The 21157-nt window shown below is 42.7% G+C and overlaps 1 protein-coding gene across 1 annotated transcript; it reads left to right on the top strand.

The window, feature by feature from the left end:
* Positions 1-1359: 1359 nt before the first annotated feature.
* ZNF229 (zinc finger protein 229) lies at positions 1360-20711 on the top strand. Its single transcript, XM_057533725.1, is given in 12 exon segments — positions 1360-1414; positions 2427-2484; positions 7491-7541; positions 7638-7735; positions 7926-7984; positions 16652-16706; positions 16709-16777; positions 17036-17127; positions 18333-18344; positions 18849-19428; positions 19431-20286; positions 20288-20711. Coding segments are annotated over 9 exon segments (2184 nt in total). The 5' UTR covers positions 1360-1414; positions 2427-2484; positions 7491-7541; positions 7638-7698.
* The last annotated feature ends 446 nt before the right edge of the window (positions 20712-21157 follow it).

Here is a 21157-nt window from a genome sequence, read left to right as displayed (position 1 = left end):
ACTAAGACTGGAAGCATAACTTCATTGGCGGACAAGGTCGTAACATCTAAAACTAAACAATCCTAAGCAACCACTTAAAATGATTCCATTATTTAGTAACATGGAAAGCTACCCATGATATATAAAGTGAGAGAAAAAATAGTTCCAAAATATTATGCCAATTTTGTGGGGAGAAAATATGATTTTAATACATATTTACTCTCATAGAGGATCAAGAAGTAAATGGGCCAAGATATTAATGATGATTGTTTCTGGGTGCTAGGATTACAGACCACTTTAATTTCGTCCTTTTTTCTTACATTTTTCCTTTTTTTTTTCTTACTTTTCTCCCGTGTTTTCTTAACATTGACCATGCACTATTTTGGAATTTTATATATATATGTATATATATAAATACGTAATATAATACAATATGTATTCATATATAATACATATGATTTTTATATGTAAGTTATATATTTAATATATATAAATATATAATAAGTATATATATTATATATAGTTTACACCAAAGCATCAGTAATGCTTTGTATCCCCTGTAAGGGATTGTGGATTTGTTTGAGAATATTGTCAGACTTTCTACAATGTGAACGTGTTAGTAGTGAGTGGTAACTTTTTTTTAATAAATTTATTTATTTATTTATTTATGGCTGCGTTGGGTCTTCGTTGCTGCGGGCGGGCTTTCTCTAGTTGTGGTGAGCGGGGACTACTCTTCCTTGTGGTGCGTGGGCTTCTCATTGCTGTGGCTTCTCTTGTTGCAGAGCAGGGGCTCTAGGCACGCGGGCTTCAGTAGTTGTGGCATGCGGGCTCAGTAGTTGTGGCTCGCGGACTCTAGAGCGCAGGCTCAGTAGTTGTGGTGCACAGGCTTAGTTGCTCCGCAGCCTGTGGGATCTTCTTAAATCTTCCTGGACCAGGGCTCGAAACCGTGTCCCCTGCATTGGCAGGCGGATCCTTAACCACTGTGCCACCAGGGAAGTCCCTAAGTTTTTTTTTTTTGAGGAAAGAAAAGTGCAGCGGCGCCCCAAAGCTGAGCGCTGCAACCTTGAGCGCCCCCCGCCCTCCGGCACTCGTCTGGCCAAGCTCCAGGTGCACGCTCATTTCCATCACCATCTGGACTCAAACTAAGACAGCACGGCGCAGAGGGTTCTGGGAAGTGTAGTCCGGGCCCTCCGTAGTCGCCCACTTCCGCTTCCGGTCGGCGCACCGCTGCTTTGGTTTCTTATGCCATGGTGAGTAAGAAAAGGCACGTGAGTGGTCTTGGAGGTCTTTGTTCCGGCCGCAGGCACAGGGGCCAGATCTCAAGGATCTGAGGGGGAAAGAGCGGCGAATGGCGGAGGGTCGGAACCAGGGAATTTCAACGAGTTCGGCTTGGCGAAGGAAGGGTTTGAGGAGGCGGGTCGCCGAGCATCCCGAGGTGAGATGGGGGGCGGGGCCTGGGCCGGCAGCCCTTGGTGCGCCTCAGGCTCGGAAGGAGCAGTTTGAGGCCGGCAGCTCCGATTCTGAGACGGGCATCTCGCGTTTGGGAGACTCCAATCCAGGCAGTCGCGGATTGATGGTATCTTGAATTCTTTCACGGTAGCCACCCACCCACTTATGTACCAATTTCAGAGATTTCTGTCTGTGAAGGCATTTCTGTAAAGAGCTGCTGAAGTTGAATCTTCATGTTCTGTATGTGTTCCTTGGAGAATTTTAAAGCACTGTGCAAGTTGTGAAAGATTCTTTTGCTGATGTATTGTTGCTGCGTGTGGTTTTTGTAGCGTCTGAGGTACACACAGGTTGAATTCCACTCTAAATGTCACATAGCTGATATAGAGACCAAACTAGTGGTTACCAGTGGGGAGAGGGGCAAGATTGGGGTAGGGGATTAAGAGGTACAAACTGTTGTGTATAAAATAAGCTACAAGGATTTATTACACAACACAAGGAATATAGCCAACATTTTATAATAACTATAAATGGAGTATAACCTTCAAAAATTGTGAATCACTATATTGTACACCTTGTAACATATAATATTGTACATCAACTATACTTCAATAAAAAAATCCTTCCCCCTCCCCCCAAAATTAAAATGTCACATAGCATGTGGGAGTCACAGCTCTGAATTCAATTCGAGACCGTGTCCTGATTCTCTTTGTCTCCTGGGAGCTACAGTGAGTGCAGGCTTGTAGACAAGGCACAAAGCAGGGCTGGCATGGGCCCTTCTCTCTGAGTCCTGTAGGGAGGGTGGTCCCTTTCCAGGACACCTGAAGGAGGTAATAGGAGTTGATTACAGGAAGGGTAGGTTAAAGGGAGGAGTAGATTACATCCAACTGGTGCTCAGAGATTTTTCCCTGTGGTGTGTTGGGAATTATGATAAAATCATGTTATCTCATGGCTCTTTTTTTTTTTTTTTTTTGGCTCTCTTCCAACTGTTCCTTTGTCAGAGAGAACTGCATAAAAGAGGAAGGAATAATCCCAGGTCTCTTGCCATTGGAGCTGCAGGTGAGTAGGACTTTGGTCTCTTGTTGTTGTTGTTTTATGTCAATGCTTGCTGTCTTCCCAAATGGAGGCCTGTTTTCCTGACCTCATTGTTCATCCCATGGTTTTGACAAATGTCCCGTTCAGGCCCCTCAGCCTTACTGCCTTCACTCAGAAATGGGTTTCTTCTAAGGTTGGGGAATTTCCTGGTGTCTTATTAGTATGTGCTCTCCTTGGCTCCTAGTGGTGGTTCATTTGGTCAGTAGATTGCTCAGGCTTACACTCTTTCAAGGATGTGCTACGTATAGGAAAGAGGTAATAGGAAAGAGGTAACAGTAACTGTAATGGTATGCATTAATTAAGCGCTTATTATATGACAGTTATTATGTTGAGGGCTTTCACTTCTGTATCCCTGGTCCCTGGAACAGTGTGTGGCATATAGTAGCCTGTCAATAAATATGTGAATGAGTAAATTAATTTTTCTATTTATTATTTATTTATTTATTTGGCTGCACTGGGGTCTTAGTTGTGGCATGTGGGATGTAGTTCCCTGACCAGGGATCGAACCCAGGCCCCCCCTGCATTGGGAGTGCGGAGTCTTAGCCACTGGACCACCAGGGAAGTCCCTGAGTAAATTAATATATATTTAATTTGCTCAGCAACTGCAGAAGTTAGATAATATTAGTCCCATGTTACAGATAAGAATACTGAGGCTTAGAAAGTTTAAGAAACTTAACAAGTGTCACTTGGCCAGGAGATGTTATCACCAGAAGTCAGGGCCTTTGTCCTTGCACTTCCCTCTGTACTCTTCTCATGCCGGATCTTTACACAACTGATTTACTTTCATGCGGGTCTTAGAGACCTTCCATGACCACCTGATTTAATGTTGCCCCTCCCAAACCTGCCTCCAATGTTCTGTCTGAGAGAACTTACATTCTGGGGGATAAACAAGAATCTGTCACATGTGTTTCCTTTTCTTCATTGCCCTTTTTGTAATCGCTGATCACCTTTGTAGATTTGCTTACCCACCAGAAGGCAGGCACCATAAGAACAAGTACCTTGCCCGTCTTGTTTACTGCTGCATCCCCAGTATTTGTTGTAGCATCCAAGATGTAGTTAGGCACTGAACGTTTATTTGTTAAATGAAGGGATGCTTGTATTCTGAGGTTAGTGCCTGGGGATGAATGAATAACAGCAATGATAATAGTTTATAGAGGATTTTCTTTGTGCCAAGAACTGGGCTATGAGCTTTATTCAAATAGGTAGGCATGTGTATGTGTATGAGAAAGAATTAATTCTTTCCACTCTGCAAGTAAGGAATATTATCTTCATTTAACAGAAGAAAGAACAGACTCAGAGGTTTGTCATTCTTCTAGTGTTAGTACAGCTACCAAGTGGCTGAGCCAGAATTTGAACCCAAATCATTGCACAGCTCCCAATGTTGAGAGACAAGCGCTGTAACTTCCAAAACCTTGCTCCTTTTGCTGTCTAGGTTAAAACATCATAATTTCCCCATTTTCCTCAAGCTTCAACCCAGACTCACATTTGAGTTCTCCTCCTTTTCATCCCCATACATAATCTTATTCATCATAATTTTATTCATCTGTTATTTCTACCTTTGCAGTATCTATTATTCCCGTTACCTCTTCATCCCACTGCCTTTGTCACCAATTATTTCTGTCATCCTCTTTCTCCCTGCAGTGTGAGCACACATGGTCAAGGACGGTATCTTTCTTTATATCCCACGCACCTGTCACATGGTAGAATTTCAGTCAATGTGTGCTGTCTTCCCAGCTGGAATGTCAGCTTGAGTGCAGAATCCTTTCCTGCCCTGATCACCATGGTGTCCCCACACACCCCGCCTGGTCCTTAGCATGTAATTTACTAAGTGAACGAGCTGGGGAACAAAATCCATTCTGCTCTATAACTGGTATCAGCAGACCCAGGATCCAGGTAGCAGCAGGCTGAGTTCAGGCAAGTCCCAGTCTCCATTTAAATATTTATTGAGGGGTCGGGGAGGGATGGACTGGGAGTTTGGGATTAGTAGATGCAAACTATTATCTATAGAATGGATGGAGAACAAGGTCCTACTGTATAGCACAGGGAACTATATTCAATGTCCTGGGATAAACCATAATAGAAAAGAGTATAAACAAGAATGTATATATGTGTATAACTGAGTCACTTTGCTGTACAGCAGAAATTAACACAAGATTGTAAATCAACTATACTTAAATAATAAAAAAAATTTTTTTTAATAAATATTTATTGAGCACCTACATTGTGCCAGGAGCAGACTGACATCCCAGCCCTCAGAGAGCTCACATTCTAGTGGGTGCAGAAGGACAGTAAACAAGAAAAACAGATGGAAGTTTAGATGATAAGTTTCATGGAGAAAAACGAAGCAGGAAGAGGGCTGTGGGAGTGCTGGCGGAGGAACTGGCAGCTTTAAGTGGGGTAACCAGGGATGCTGCCACCGAGAAGGTGGTGCCTGAGTAGGGACCCAAAGGAGGTAGGGGGCCCGTGGACATCTGGGGAAAGGGGACGGCAGTGAAGGCCCTGAGGTGGGCGTATGACTGGTCTATTTGAAGACCAGTAAGAAGGCCAGAGAGGCTGACGAGAGTGAGAAAGAGGAAGGATAAGTAGGAAATGGGGTCTTGGGAGGCCTCATAGTGTAAGGTCGTTTGGCCATTGAAAGGACAAAGGTTTTGAGTCAAGTGAAGGTTTTGGCCACAGAAGTGACATGACTTTATATTTTTGAAACTTCATTGTTTTATTTTAAGAAATTACCACCTCCACCCCAACATTCAGCAGCCACCATCCTGATCTGTCAGCAGCGTCAGCATCAAGGCAGGACCCTCCACCAGCCAAAATATTATTGCTCTCTGAAAGTGCAAACGATGGTTAGCATTTATTTTTTAATTTATTTATTTTATTTTTGGCTGCGTTGGGTTTTGTTGCTGCGTGTGGGCTTTTCTCTAGTTGCGGCGAGCGGGGGCTACTCTTCGTTGCAGTGCACAGGTTTCTCATGGCGGTGGCTTCTCTTGTTGCAGAGCACGGGCTCTAAGTGCGTGGGCTTCAGTAGTTGTGGCTTGCGGGCTCTAGAGCGCAGGCTCCGTAGTTGTGGCGCACGGGCTTAGTCGCTCCGCGGCATGTGGGATCTTCCCGGACCAGGGCTCGAACCCATGTCCCCTGCATTGGCAGGAAGATTCTTTTTTTTTTTAATTTTTATTTATTTATTTATTTATTTATTTATTTATTTATTTATTTTTGGCTGTGCTGGGTCTTTGGTTCGTGCGAGGGCTTTCTCCAGTTGCGGCAAGTGGGGGCCACTCTTCATCGCGGTGCGGGGACCGCTCTTCATCGCGGTGCGCGGGCCTTTCACTATCGCGGCCCCTCCCGTCGCGGGGCACAGGCTCCAGAAGCGCAAGCTCAGCAGCCGTGGCTCACGGGCCCAGCCGCTCTGCGGCATGTGGGATCCTCCCAGACCAGGGCTCGAACCCGTGTCTCCTGCATTAGCAGGCAGATTCTCAACCACTGCGCCACCAGGGAAGCCCTGGCAGGAAGATTCTTAACCACTGCACCACCAGGGAAGTCCTATAAATCATAGATATTCTTATAATACAGTTTGTGTAGATGTTTCAAAATATTGCTGCTGCTCATTACTATTTTGAAATTACAGTAGTTGATTCATTCTTGATAATTAATAAAGAAGCACACACTTGATGTTTTAATATTTTTGAAGGTTGTCTTTCAGTGTAATTAGCTTTTAAAATCATCCTGTGTTTTATTTTATGCATTTAAAACATTATTCTGAACAGAAGTCCATAAATATCACCCAACTGTCAGAGGAGGTCATGGAACAGGAAAGGTTACAAACTCTGATTTAGAAGACATTTGCTCACCCATATCCTGATTTTTATTTTTATTTTTTTTAATTTATTTTACTGAAGAATAGTTGATTTACAGTGTTGTGTTAATTCCTGCTGTACAGCAAAGCAATTCAGTTATACATTCATGTACACTCTTTTTCATATTCTTTTCTTTTTTTAATATTTATTTATTTATTTATTTATGCCAGGTCTTAGTTGCGGCAGGCAGGCTCCTTAGTTGCGGCACATGAGCTCCTTAGTTGCGACACTCAGGCTCCTTAATTGTGGCATGTGAACTCTTAGTTGCAACATGCATGTGGGATCTAGTTCCCTGGCCAGGGATCGAGCCTGGGCCCCCTACATTGGGAGCACAGAGTCTTAACCACTGCGCCACCAGGGAAGTCCCTCATGTTCTTTTCCATTATGGTTTATCACAGGATATAGGTCCTGTGATATACAGTAGGACCTTGTTGTTTATCCATTCTATATGTAATAGTTTGCATCTGCTAATCCCAAACTCCCACTCCATCCCTCCCCACCCCCTCCACCGGCAACCACAAATCTGTTCTCTGTGTCTGTGAGTCTGTTTCTGTTTCGTAGATAAGTTCATTTGTGTCGTATTTTAGATTCTACATATAAGTGATATCATATGGTATTTGTCTTTCTCTGTCTGACTTATTTCACTTAGTATGATAATCTCTAGGTCCATCGATGTTGCTGCAACTGGCATTATTTCATTCTTTTTTTATGGCTGAATAGCATTCCACTGTCATGTCCTGATTTTTAGAATCCTTGAGGACAGGGATGTGGATTTTTTAGTTTTGCAATCCCCAGACTGTTGGGTTAGTGAAGCTTTTACACTCCAGCTTTTCCTTCACAGGGCACAGGTCCTGTATGTTTGTGGGATCTGTACCCTTCTGTAAGGCCCTGTGTCTCACTGCGAGATTTCTGCTGCTGGACCCTCCCTGCAGACACTCCTCTGACTGTACAGCCATCTACGACATTCATGGCTCTCTGGATTGTGAGTTCCGCCAGAGCAGGGACTGTGCGTATAGCCGCTCAGTACATGTCCTCTGCATGAATGGCATCCAGAGGGTGTGAACTTTGGGGCCAGAAGAAAGAACTCAGATAAAGTCAAGTTCCTTCTTGAGCCCACAGGTCCCTGGAACGTGGAAACCAAGAAGCAGGCTCTGGAGAGTGGAGGTGGAGGTAGGTACTTGGGACCCCGGGTATCCATCTGAAGCTCCTCATCAGAGCTTGGACAGTCTCAAGAATGAAGAACCACTGGATCTTCTGCTTCTCCAGTTTAGGAAGATCAGAGGATAAATAAAACTGCTGATGCTCCAGAAACCTAGGAGGGGTCACCATGGAGACTTTTTCCTCCTCAAGGCGGGAGGAAAGAGGTGAGAGCTTACGAAGGGTGGGGGAGAATCTAAGCCGGGTGTGGAGAGAGGAAAAGTGAGGTGGATGAGGAGTTGCATCCAGTGAAAAGAAACCAGCCTGTAAGGGGGCAGACATTCCTGAGGTCCAGGTGGGTAGTCAGAGCACCCAGGCAGGCCCCACCCTTCTTAAGGCTTCTCTCTTCTCCTGCAGCTCTGCGTTGTCAAGCCTCAGCCCTTTCCCAAGATGGGGAAGACAAAACCAAGTTTCAGGTGGGTCAAGTTCTCTTTTCTCTCCAGAAATAACAATGTAAAGCATCAGAGAGTAAACATAACCTCCCTCCTTTGGTAAAAGGAAAAAGAGGGGAAAAAAACATACTAGGTGAGCACATTACATTACTCAATGCATTTATCCCCAGAATAGCTGTGTGAGAGAGGTGGTATGATTCTGCTTTAGAGATGAAGAATTGAGTGGCGAATCCTGGATTTAAGCCCAGGTCTGTAGGACTCTGTAATGTGCCTGTTTGCTGTACATGCAGCCTGTCAATAATGGTTTCATTTAAGGGCCTGAGCCCGCATTATGTAGAGAGGTGACTCCAAATAATGAATCCTCCTTCTCTGTCCAGGTTTTTCTCCTCAGTGAGACATTTCTTCTTATTCATTTCCAGATGTTGTATTCTCCATGTAATACACGCTACCAAAACTTATACCATGAACAAAGTTAAAAGATAGCATAGTGGGTGAAAAAAGCTTCATGGACAACAAAATTTTAATACCTTATTTTTAAAAACAGGAGTTGGGAATAAAGACCTGAGCCTTCGTGTTCAGGAAGGGAGAAAAGAGGAAAAACAAATGACCGATAATCATATGAAAAGATGATCAGCCTCTAGTAATCAAAGTGATGCAGATTGAAACAAGATGTGATTCTTTTCCTAGCAGATGACCAAAGATTTGAAAGATCGGTGTTCACTGTTAGCTAACATATGGAGAAATGGGTACATCCACACAATTGCAGGGGCATTTCAGCCCTTGTAGAAGTTCTGCAAACCTCTGCTACAGTATTTCCCACTCCAAGAATTCTAAATCAGAGCAAGTGTTCAAAGAATGATCATCACAGCATTGTTTATAACAGCGAAAAAAAAAAAAGATGGTGGAATGGACTCCATGTCCATCCATTGGATTGGTGTTGGATCGATGGATTATTGTGGTTTCATTCGTCCTCTTGTCTCGATCCTGTGCTGCTATCAAGTGAGATAAAGTGGGTGAAAATATTAGGACATGGAAATATGTGTGCACGCGCTCTCTCTCTCTCTCTCTCTCTCATTATATTTACATGTGTATATTGTAACTTGTCTTTAAATTGGGGGAAAAGAAGTCAAAGTGAATGCAGAATTTTAAGTACTTTTTTCAATACATGATATTATTTTATAAAGCTTTCTCTAATGAAAAGAGATTATAGAAAAAAATTTGCAGGAATTCCCAGGCGGTCCAGTGGTTAGGAATTGGTGCTTTCACTGCAGGGGCCTGGGTTCAATCCCTGGTCAGGGAACTAAGATGCTGCAAGCCGGGTTGCATGGCCAAGAAAAAAAAATTTGCAAGTTTGAGTCATTTGCTTTAATTTTAAATATTATTGATGAACTCCCTGTAATGAGAGCTGAAGAAATTAGCACTTTTTTACTTCCCACCATCTCCTGATATATTATTATTATTATCATGGTTCCGTTCTCATCTGTCACCATCTATTCCCACCATTGGGTTGTCTCAGTTCTCTTTATATAAGTCGTTGCTCACCACTTTTCCTTTTACCACAGTTTCTTCATGCCTGACTAGTTTGATTTATCTGTCAGTTGGCTTAATTTCCTCCACAGTTTGTTGTCTTTTCCAAAGAAGACTTGTGGATGCCATATCCTCTGAGTTTTCCATGCTTAAAAATGTCTGTTGCCTTTATGCTTAAATGGCAAATTGTCTGGGCTTAGAATTCTTAAATTCACTCTCAGAACTTTGTATAAGTTGCTTCATTTTCTACTGGCATTAAATCCAGTGCTGGCCTTTTTATCATTCCTTCTCCATTCATCTCCTGTTGAGCAAAGTTTATTCTGGTCATTTTCCCCAGAAAGATCTGTCGTGTTTATACTTGACAATATTTTGGCTGGGTGTCATCTTCAAGGATCTTTGAAAGCCAGTGACCCTTGGTCTTTACTGCCCTTGCTCTGTGATCTTTTGGCATTGATTAGTTCTTTTTCTCCCTGGATGTCTACTGTTACTATTATTTTTTTCATTTGGCCCTACTGGAACTCATGCTATAAATGGTGTAACTTCTGGATCTATCTTCCCTATTCTTTAACTTTTCTTTTATTCTTTTCTTCAGAATTTTTCATTGTGTTCCAGGAGCCTGATCTGTTTTCCAGTTCACTGGCTTGTTCTTCAGTGATGTTCATTCGGCTGTTTAGCTCATCTCTTGAAATGTTTTGTTTGTTTTTTCCAATCATAACAGTGATTTTTTTACACTTTAAGAATTCTGGTTTTTTTTTTTTTTCACACACACACACACTGTATTTTATTTTTACAAGAGATAAATAGACTGACACCAAGCATTGTAAATGGATGACCACAACAAAAGCAACAATGATTGCAATTACCAAACACGAAACACACTCATACTATGTCGTAATATTGACATTCAGTCCAGTAATCCTCCACTGTAACAGCTCCTTTACTTTGCAGTGAAAATTGATTTCTATATTCTTTGCCTCTGAGTCCTTGTGGGATTTTTTTTTTTCTTTAGTTCAAACAGAAAGTCACAAAAATTATAATCATCCTCATCAGTTCACTCAGTCCCATGTAATTAATTTTCTTTTTCATCTTGATCTTTTGTTAGCACTTTTATGAGTTCATCAGTTTTTCATTAGAGTTCTGAAAATGCTTATTCATTCAGTTCAGCAGTACAGTTACCAGAAACCTGTACTTGTCAGAGTCTTTTCTATGAATTCCTTGAAAATGAAACCCTTTTATAGGAACATATTTGCAAAAGCATCAGAGTACACCCAGAACTGTCTGTAACTGACAAAAGACTTAAAAATGACCACGGTTAAAGATTTGATGAAAGTTCATAATAGTGCAATTGACAAGGAAATTTAGTTTTTTCTGAGATATACATTTTAAAGTAATAACTAGAATTATGACTTATAACATTATTTTTTTTTCTAGCAATTTTTTTTTTCTAGCAATTTTTTCCCTCAAAAAAGAAAAAAATCTAATGAATGTACCTTTTGAGTCCTGGGTGTTAAGACAATTTTCTTAACTTCTTCAAAAGCCATTGTGGTTCACAGTTATGAGACTTTGCTCCTGCCTGACCCCACCTTTTATACCACATAGAAGGGTACTATCATGTAGATATTTTTTGGATTGTCTGTCTTATTAACTCATAGTATTAAACTTGTGCAGCTTAATACTAACAGTACTAGTTAATAGTTAATAGTACTAGTTTACATATATTTTATTATAATCTTCAAAATAAAAACTTAAGTCAGATAATACCAAGGTCTAGAAGAAAAAAATCAGGCTTTCTCTTCCAATTCTATCCTCCCTGAGATGCCCAGCATTAACAAAAGGATGTGTACCCATCAGCCCTTTTGTCATGTGAAAAAACATATGTAGGTCACCCCCTTTATAAACAAATGGAAATGTGTATGTTGTACATGTAGTCCATATTTTACTACTTATATTATTCCATTCAGATCATTACCAATTCTAGCACTAAAAACAGTACAGCGATAAATCTCCTTTCATACACACGAACACATACGTCCTTATATCCTGTTGCTTTAATCTTTAAATTCACTAGTATAGATTTCTAAATATTGTTGGGCCAAAAGGAACACACTTCTTTTTAAAATATTTAATATATTATTGCTGGAATATTTGACAGGAAATCATAGCCATTCACACGTTTCCCCACATCTTCAAGGATATATCAGTATGAAACATTGTTGCTTATCTGATGGAGGGGGGTGTGTGACAAAGATCTCCCATTTTGTTTTGCAATTTCCTGCATAGTGGATGCGTGATAAGCATCTTTCCCTGTGTTTATTGGCTGCATTTGTATTTTCTCATCTGAATTGCTTATGAAATACTTTTGCCCATTATTGCATTATTTCTAACTATGTTTTTAGGTGCTCTTTCAGTGGTAGCGTTGTTCACTCACCTATCAAAAGTCTTACCCTTGTTTTATCTCAGTCTTTACTTTCTGAATGGTGACTTGACCGTAAAGAAGGTTAAATTTTTTATATAGGTAAATGATTTGTTCTCTTTAGAAAATCTGGTTTCATATCTAGTCTCAAAAGACCTTACCCATCCAAAGCTTAATCCAAAAGGCACCTAAATGGTTTTTTAATATTTACATTAAAATTTTTTAAATCTCTAATGTGACTATAATTTACTTTTGTAAATGGCATAAGGTTGACGTTTAACTTTATTTTCTTCAAGATGGATAGCTAATTATGACAATGCCATTTATTACATTAATGATTTATTTGCAAGTCAACGGAAATACCGTCTTTATCATTTATGTGTTCATTTATGTATTTATATGTGTGTGTATATATTATATATATAAATACATAAATGAATATGTGTATATATATTATATGTATGAAGAGAGAGAGAAATATATCAATTGATTCATATTTCAAATGACCTGACTGTTCCTGCATTCTGTACTCTGGTCTACTGAGTTACCTGTACATCTCTGCATTATTTTACTATTCCTACTGAACACATACTTCGGAAATTCAAAATTATGAAGAAAAAATGAATAACGTTAAAATGAAATTTGGGTGAAACTTAATTGTAATGTTCTCCAAACCAGGTGCCCTTTCTCATGGTTGATCTTGAATGACTTTTTTTCAGTTATTTGTGTGGTCATTGGTCTGTTCACGTTTCGTTCCATTTATTCCTTCAGCAAATATTTGTTGCACACCTGCTATGGGCCAAACGTTATTCTTAGCAGACTTTTTAAAAATGAATTAGATATGAGAAATTAGGAACAGGGAAGAATACAGCATAACTTTAAGGTAGATGGTACTGTTTACCCCCAGAGGGTAAGGAGAGAACAATTTGGGAGGAAAAACTCGATGCTAATTGGGCTTTTTTTGGCTCAAGATACCTTTTAGACATGCAAGTGGTAGTTGGATATGGCAGGGCTCAGTGTGGAAGGCAGAGTTGGGTATAAAGATTTGGAAGTTAGTGGCTGGTCCACGTCTGTTTCATTGCCAAACTGATCACGTCTGGCCCAAGCTTTCTCCCACCTCTGGTCGTTAGATCGATCTAGGATTCTGCCTGGAAATGTACTCTGCTGGTGACGCTCCTTCTGCAAACTGGGAATATGGGTTCCTCTAGTCTGTCCTCCTCTGATCTCATTTGGGCGGCAGGATAGCATGGTGGTTACAGCGTGGTTAGTCAGGCTGCCCAAGCTCAGTCCTGACTCGACACTTACTAGGTGTATGTTCTTGGATTAATAATATTCAACTCTCAGAGTCCCCATTTTTCTCATCTGTGAAAAGGGAGAGCTATAGTAACTACCTTGTGAGTAGTTACTGACCTAACCAAGATAATAGAGTGTTTCCGACATTCCAGAAAGTTCTCACTTTTGGTGAGTTCTGAGACAATTAAATGAGATAAGGCATATAAAAATACTTAGTCTAGGGTCTTCCCTGGCGGTACAGTGGTTAAGACTCCGTGCTACTAATGCAGGGGGTGCAGGTTCGATCCCTGGTAAGGGAACTAAGATCCCACATGCTGCACAGCATGGCCAAAAAAAACCCAAAACCAAAAAACAGCAACAAAAAAATACTTAGTCTAGTACCCACCTTATAGTAAGTGAGTTATAAATACAAGGTATTGGTATTATCTGCTTTGTATCTTCTCTTTCTTTTTCCTTTTTAATAATTAAGTTGTGATTGATATACAATGTTATATTAGTTTCAGGTGTACAACCTAGTACTCGATATTTTTATATGTTATGGAATGATCAATAAGACCACAATAAGACCGGTTACCATCCATCACCATAAAGAGTTGTTACAGTGTTACTGACTGTATTCCTTGTATGTACATTACATCCCCTTGACTTATTTCATAGCTGGAAGTTTCTTCTCATTTTCTTGTCCCCTGGTAACACTCATCTTGGCTTTTCTAAGGACAGTTGTTAAAGTATAGTCTCTCTGGAACAAGGCTCTGTGTGTTAAGGTTCTAGCTCTGTCTCTTACAAGTTGTGTGTCCTTGGCCAAGTTGCTTCACCTCCTGGATCGGGGTCTCCAAGACTACCCCGTGTTCAGAGATTTCTCCAGGACTCAAGGGGCTCAGTGTAGTTTTACTCATGGCTGAGATTACTGCAACACCACCCTCGGCTGTGCCTGGCTTCCTCCAGACTTCACCCCACATGCCTTTTCCCTTTGCTGATTTTTTTTTTAAACAGTGATAAGTCTTAGCCATGAGTGGGACTATATACTGAGTCCTTCTAGCGAATCATAGAACTTGGAGGTGGCCTTGGGGACTGCCAACACAAGCCTCATGAATGCCGGGCTGTGTCTTTCTTCCTCATCTCTCTGATTCCTGGGACCTAATACTGTTTTATAGGAACTGAATAATTCTTGAATGTGTTGACCTGCGTGCACTAAACCTTACTACAGCTACCTTGCCTTAATATTTTCTTATTAAAAATATATCCTTGAATTTTTTTAAAAAGTGAAATAGGAATCACAACTCACTCTTACCTTGTAATACCTTGTCACGGGTATTCCAGGGACAGGCTGAAGGGAAAGTATCATTCTCAAAGCCCTCCTGTACAATTGTCTCCCTCTTAAGAAAGCATGTCACAGTCTAACTGAAGTCCGTGACGATAATATAGTTGATTACTACATTTCAAAATTTATAACGGCCATTTTTTTTTCTCACTGGATGGACCAAAGCAATTCTCGTAAAAAACCTGGGCTTCTCTCTCTATATAATTCTTCCACAAGGAAGGTGAATATCTTGCCATTTGCAGCAACATGGATGGACCTCGAGCACATTATGCTAAGTGAGATAAGTGAGAAAGAGAAAGAAAAGTACCATATGATGTCACTTATATGTGGAATCTAAAAAAGTCAATCTCGTAAAAAAACAGAATGGTAGTTACCAGGGGATGGGGGAGTGGGGTGATAATATTGATGTTGTTTAAGGGTACAAACTTGCAACTGGTGTAAATAAACCATAGAAATCTAATGTACAGTATAATTAATATAGACAACAATATTGTGCTACAATCATCAAACTTGTTAAAAGACTAAAACTGACTTAGCCCAATCAGTAAAAAGAAAGGATAAGTATGTAATGTGATAGAGGTGCTAAATATAGCTACCCTGGAAATCATATTACAATATATAAATGTATTGAATCAATACTTTGTACACCTTAAATTTACACAATGTTATATGTCAAATATATTCAATTAAAAAAATAAAGTACTTAAATGATTAAAGAAAAAAACAAAATCCTGGGCCACAGTTCATAACTAAGGATGACACAGTATGATTTTATTTTTATTTATTTATTTATTTAAATTTTATTTTATTTATTTTTGGCTGCGTTGGGTCTTTGTTGCTGCGCAGGGGCTTTTCTCTAGTTGCGGCAAGCGGGGGCTGTTCTTCGTTGCGGTGTGCAGGCTTCTCTTTGAGGTGGCTTCTCTTGTTGCGGAGCACGGGCCCTAGAGCATGCGGGCTTCAGTAGTTGTGACGCATGGACTCAGTAGTTGTGGTGCGCGGGCTCTAGGGCACACGGGCTTCAACAGTTGTGGCATGTGGGCTTCAGTAGTTGTGGCATGCAGGCTTCAGTAGTTGTGGCTCGTGGGCTCTAGAGCGCAGGCTCAGTAGTTGTGGCTCACGGGCTTAATTGCTTTGCGGCATGTGGGATCTTCCTGGACCAGGGCTCAAACCCGTGTCCCCTGCATTGGCAGGCGGATTCTTAACCACTGCGCCACCAGGGAAGTCCCGCAGTATGATTTTTTTTAATTAATTAATTTATTTATGGCTGTGTTGGGTCTTCATTTCTGTGCGAGGGCTTTCTCTAGTTGTGGCAAGTGGGGGCCACTCTTCATCGCAGTGCACGGGCCTCTCACTGTCGCGGCCTGTCTTGTTGCAGAGCGCAGGCTCAGTAGTTGTGGCTCACGGGCCTAGTTGCTCCACGGCATGTGGGATCTTCCCACACCAGGGCTCGAACTCGTGTCCTCTTCATTAGCAGGCAGATTCTCAACCACTGCGCCACCAGGGAAGCCCCCCGCAGTATGATTTTAAGTCCCATAGTTCGAACCACTGCTCTAGAGGTCTCCTCTGCACGGGGCGATGGTTGCTTTAACACACATTGGTTGCTTCTGTCAAGTGCTGACAAGGAAGCCCCTAAAAGGTGTGTGTGTGGAGTGGGTGGAGGGCTATGGCAGCAAAGAGCAGGATTCGCCCAACAGCTGATGGAGGGGTGAGGGGCTGGTGGGGGAAAAACAGTCATTCTGGCAGAGAAGGTAATTTGGGGGCGTGTGCAAACAGAGCCATGTTAAAATTAGGCACAGTTGCAGCTATAAGTTGTCACAGTCTTTTTGGAGGACAAGTCGATCATCTGCCAGTTAGAGTCAAATTGTAAATTTCGCAGACCCTGTGATGCAGCCATTCCATTTCGAGGAAGTGGCCCTCAGAAGTGCTCACACTGAGCAAAGGATGTTTGCTTTAACTCTTTGGATAACCATGGAAGATCAGTTGCTTAGAATCGAAATTATTGGCACCAAACGTTTAAAAAACTGGATTTGACTCATCACCCTGAACAATTTCCTGCTCTCCTGTCTACTTTTCTTCGTGATGCCAAGTTTACCTTTCATCCAGTGGGTGTTGGTGATCATGGTGCTTCACATTCTAGGAGCCATTGACCTTCAAGGACGTGGCTGTGACCTTCACGGAGGAGGAGCTGGGGCTGTGGACTCCACCCAGAGGAAGCTGTACCGAGACGTGATGCTGGAGAACTTCCGGAACCTGCTCTCTGTGGGTGAGAGGAACCTCTAAGCAATTGAAACTTAACTTATTGGTGTGCTCTTGTTCCCTGGAGAGAGGCATTTTTGGTCTTAGAATACAGGTTACATCCTTTTTATATAGAAATGTTATAGCAGTTTCATTTAACTAGTCCTGAATCTTTTCCTCATCTGTCCTTCAAATGCCTGGAAATCATGGGATTAGGGCTGCATTTTCCAATTATTTTTTACACCTCAAAAACGAGCCTTAGCCTTGCATTTTCTTGTGATTTCAGGGCAACAACTTTTCAAGCCTGATAAGCTGTCCCATTTGGAACAAGGCAAAGAGACTTGGGTGACAGAGAAACTCCAAGAGAGGCACATCCAGGTGAGAACCATGGAGTCTAGAGTCCTGGCCGGGCAGTGAGGGGTGAGCTGGCCATGCAGTGGCCGTCCCCCACCCTTGGTCTTGCCTGTGGATACGGCAGGTACTGTAGTAGGTGATTGTTGTGCGACTGCATTTCTGTTACTCAGTCCCGACCCTCTCATGCTTCCTTCATGATTTCCAGAGAGTGATATACCCAGAGGGAGTGAGGGGGTCTCCGGACCTCCTTCCCTCTGATAGAAGGAGACCGGCAGTGTAAGACAAGCAAGCCAGTAGCAGAGAGACTGTTCCAGCAGGTTGACAATCCTCTGATGGATTTCTCGCTTAACTCCAGTATCCTACAAGTTCGTGGCTATAAACGGGTTCATGTTACCTCAGCCTTAAAAGATAAAAACGACAGCCAATAAAGAATATCAGAAAGTATGGACACATCTTTCAAATCACGTGGAGCTATGTGGTAAATACGACAGTTGGCTGGCTCACCAGCAGTGACGGGAATACACTGAGATTTTTATGTCTCCAGACCTTATCCATAGCCCCTGGATTCCTGTTGAATATGCTCACAGAAGACACAGACACAGATGGAGCACTCGGAGGATTTGGGGCTTTGTTCCCTTTCCAAGTTCAGCTCACACATCCCAGCATCACAGTTACCCTGGGAGGTAGTGTGGTGAGAGTGCCCACAAGCGTGGGCTCTAAAATCAGGCTTGTATGATGGCATCCCAGCTCCGCACTTCCTTGTGCACGACGGACTAACTTAACTAGCCTACTTACCCTCTCTGTGCTTGGGTTTCCTCCTCTGTAAAATGAAGACATTGATGGTTCCTACCTCCATGTTATTCTGAGGGTTAAATAAGTTAATATGTGTACCTCTTTGGCACATAGGAAGTGTTATAAGAGCATTCGATATTATTGTTGTTGTTGTTATCAACAACAGCATTATCAAGTAAAGAAGTAAATTTTTGCGTGTGTAAAATACCCTCCAGAATTTCTTTTTTGCTTGGCAGCTCTATGATGAGACAGAGTCTGTAGCTAATAGGATCATATTCACATTTAGCCTTTGCTGTAGACCTGAAACTAACACAACAGTGTCAATCAACTATACTCCAATAAAAATTAAAAAAAAAAAAACTTAAAAAAACTAAAAGCAACAACAAAAAACCATTTAGCTTCAAAGCTTATTAATAGGAGCCTCTTCCTTTTTTCAGACACAGAATGAAGCACCACGATAGTTATGATACATAAAGCGGAATTTTTCTCTAGGCCGTTATCGGTCCAAGTCTGAAAGCCTGATATCCCTGAGCCAGTCTTGTACTTGTTCTCACAAGTTGCCTTTAACTCCATAGAAGACAAGGATGAAAAGGACATGGAGTATATTCAAGAAAAGGAATTAAGATTGCTTTTGCACAGAGAGCTCTCCTACTGGAAAATCTTGGAACAGGTGGCTGGTGAATTAACTCAGAATCAAGACCATAGAGTAAATCTTCAAGGGATGGATTTCCAGTTCTCAGAAGATGCTTCTCTCTGTCAAGCGGGGAAAGGAGCATCTACTCAGGGTTCTCAGATGGAAAATTTGGTAGACAGTCTTCAAGGGGATGGGTCCAGCAATTTAGAAAATCAAGAGTTTCCAGCCTGCAAAGCTGTGACACCTGTCTCCATTCAAGAATCTTGGATAAAAGCCTTTGTGAATGAGCCATGGAATGTTCAGGAAAGGTGTAAAAAAGTCGACATGGAAAATACAATATATAAATGTGACTGGGGTGATTATGGCTTCAGGATATCATGTGGTCATGATGACCACAGAAAACCTGAAAGAGGGAAACCACGTAACTGATAAATGTAGAGAAAACTGCATTAAAAAGTCAGTACTTCAACACCCTAACTCCGGAGAGAACGGCTTTAAAAGAAATGAACGTGGAAATGGCCTCAGGGATGAATCAAACCTTCCCACTCAGCCAAGGGTGCCCTTGAAAGAGAAACCCTATAAATATCAAGAGTTTGCTAAGAGCTTGAGGCCAGGTGCCTGTCTGGAGAGACCTCAAAGAATCCCCACAGGAGACAAATCCTTTAAAAATACCCAGCACGGTCGGGTCTTCAGGCAGAACACACACCTTCACAGCCTCCCCGGGGCCCACGCAGGAGACATGCCCTATGGATGCGATGTCTGTGGCAAGGGGTTCAGGTATAAATCAGTCCTTCTCATTCACCAGGGAGTGCACACGGGAGAGAAACCTTATAAATGCGAGGCAGGCGGCAAGGCCTTCGGGCGAAGCTCCAACCTGCTTGTCCATCACCGGGTCCCCACCGGGAGAAACCATATAAATGCAGCAAGTGCAGGAAAGGCTTCAGCTACAGCTCGGTGCTTCAGGTCCATCAGAGGCTGCACACGGGGGAGAAGCCCTACACATGCAGCGAGTGTGGCAGAGGATTCTATGCTAAGTCCACCTAACGTAAGCATCAGCATGGCTACCTGGGGGAGAAGCCCCATAGCTGTGTCAAATGCCGGAAGGGATTCAGTTGTAGCTTGCATCTCAGCAGTCATCAGAAAATGCACCCAGGAGAGAAACCCTACCAGTGTGACCAGTGCGACAAGGGTTTCAGTCACAACTTGCACCTCCAGGCTCACCAGAGGGTTCACGCGGGTCAGCGCCTCTACGAGTGTGATGTGTGTGGGAAGAGCTTCAGCTACAGCTCGGGGCTTCTCACACATCAGAGACTGCATACAAGAGAGAAGCCCTACAGATGCGAGTGTGGGAAAGGCTTCAGCCGAAGCTCAGACCTCCACGTCCATCAGAGGGTCCACACGGGAGAGAAGCCCTACAGATGCACCAAGTGTGGGAAAGGCTTCCAGCGGAATTCAGACCTTCACAGTCACCAGAGGGTCCACACGGGGGAGAGGCCCTACATCTATGACGTGTGTGGGAAGGGCTTCATTTACAGCTCTGACCTCCTCCTCCTTCAGAGGGTCCACATGGGAGAGAAACCCTGTAAATGCACCGAGTGCAATAAAGGCTTCAGTTACAGCTCAGGACTTCTCATCCACCACAGGGTCCACACGGACGAGAGACCATACCAATGCAAAGAGTGCGGAAAGGGCTTCAGATGCACCTCGAGCCTCCACAAACATCAATGAGTCCACACAGGCAAGAAGCCCTACACGTGTTGAGTGGGGCAAGAGATTCAGCTATGGTTCCAACCTTCTCACCCACCAGACACTGCACATGGGAGAGAAGCCCTACACTTGCTACGAATGTGGAAAGGGCTTCCGGTATGGCTCAGGTCTCCTCAGTCATAAGAGAGTGCACACTGGAGAGAAACCCTATAGATGTGATGTGTGTGGGAAGGGCTACAGTCAGAGCTCACATCTCCAAGGCCATCAGAGGGTCCACACTAGCGAGAAGCCCTATAAATGCAAGGAGTGTGGGAAGGGCTTTGGTCGAAGCTCCTGTCTCCATGTCCATCAGAGGGTCCACACTGGAGAGAAGCCCTACAAGTGTGCAGAGTGTGGGAAAGGCTTCAGTTATAGCTCAGGTCTGCAAAATCACCAGAGGGCGCATTTAAGCGAGGAACCTTACAAGGAGACCTGAGTTGAGGTCTCCCGTCAGAACTCAGAACTTTACATTCATCTCAGCGCCAAGGCAAGAGACAAACGTCATGGACGTGATGTGTAGGGAGGTCTGCAGGAGAGACTGACCTTTTCATAGCAGCTGGTCTGTCTAGGAAGGGAAAATCTGGAAGTTTGGTAAATAGGGAAAACACTTCAGTCACAAACTTCAGTCTTTTTTTTTTAAATTTATTAATTTATTTTTGGCTGCGTTGGGTCTTCGTTGCTGTGCGCAGGCTTTCTCTAGTTGTGGCGAGCGGGGGCTACTCTTTGTTGCGATGCGAGGGCTTCTCATTGCAGTGGCTTCTCTTGTTGCGGAGCACAGGCTCTAGGCGCGCAGGCTTCAGTAGTTGTGGCACATGGGCTTCAGTAATTGTGGCTCGCAGGCTCTAGAGCGCAAGCTCAGTAGTTGTGGCACACAGGCTTAGT

Source organism: Balaenoptera acutorostrata, chromosome 19, assembly GCF_949987535.1.
Source record: "Balaenoptera acutorostrata chromosome 19, mBalAcu1.1, whole genome shotgun sequence".
Classification (NCBI taxonomy): Eukaryota; Metazoa; Chordata; class Mammalia; order Artiodactyla; family Balaenopteridae; genus Balaenoptera; species Balaenoptera acutorostrata.
Note: the sequence above shows the minus strand (reverse complement) of the source record. Positions and strands in the feature narration are given on the sequence as shown.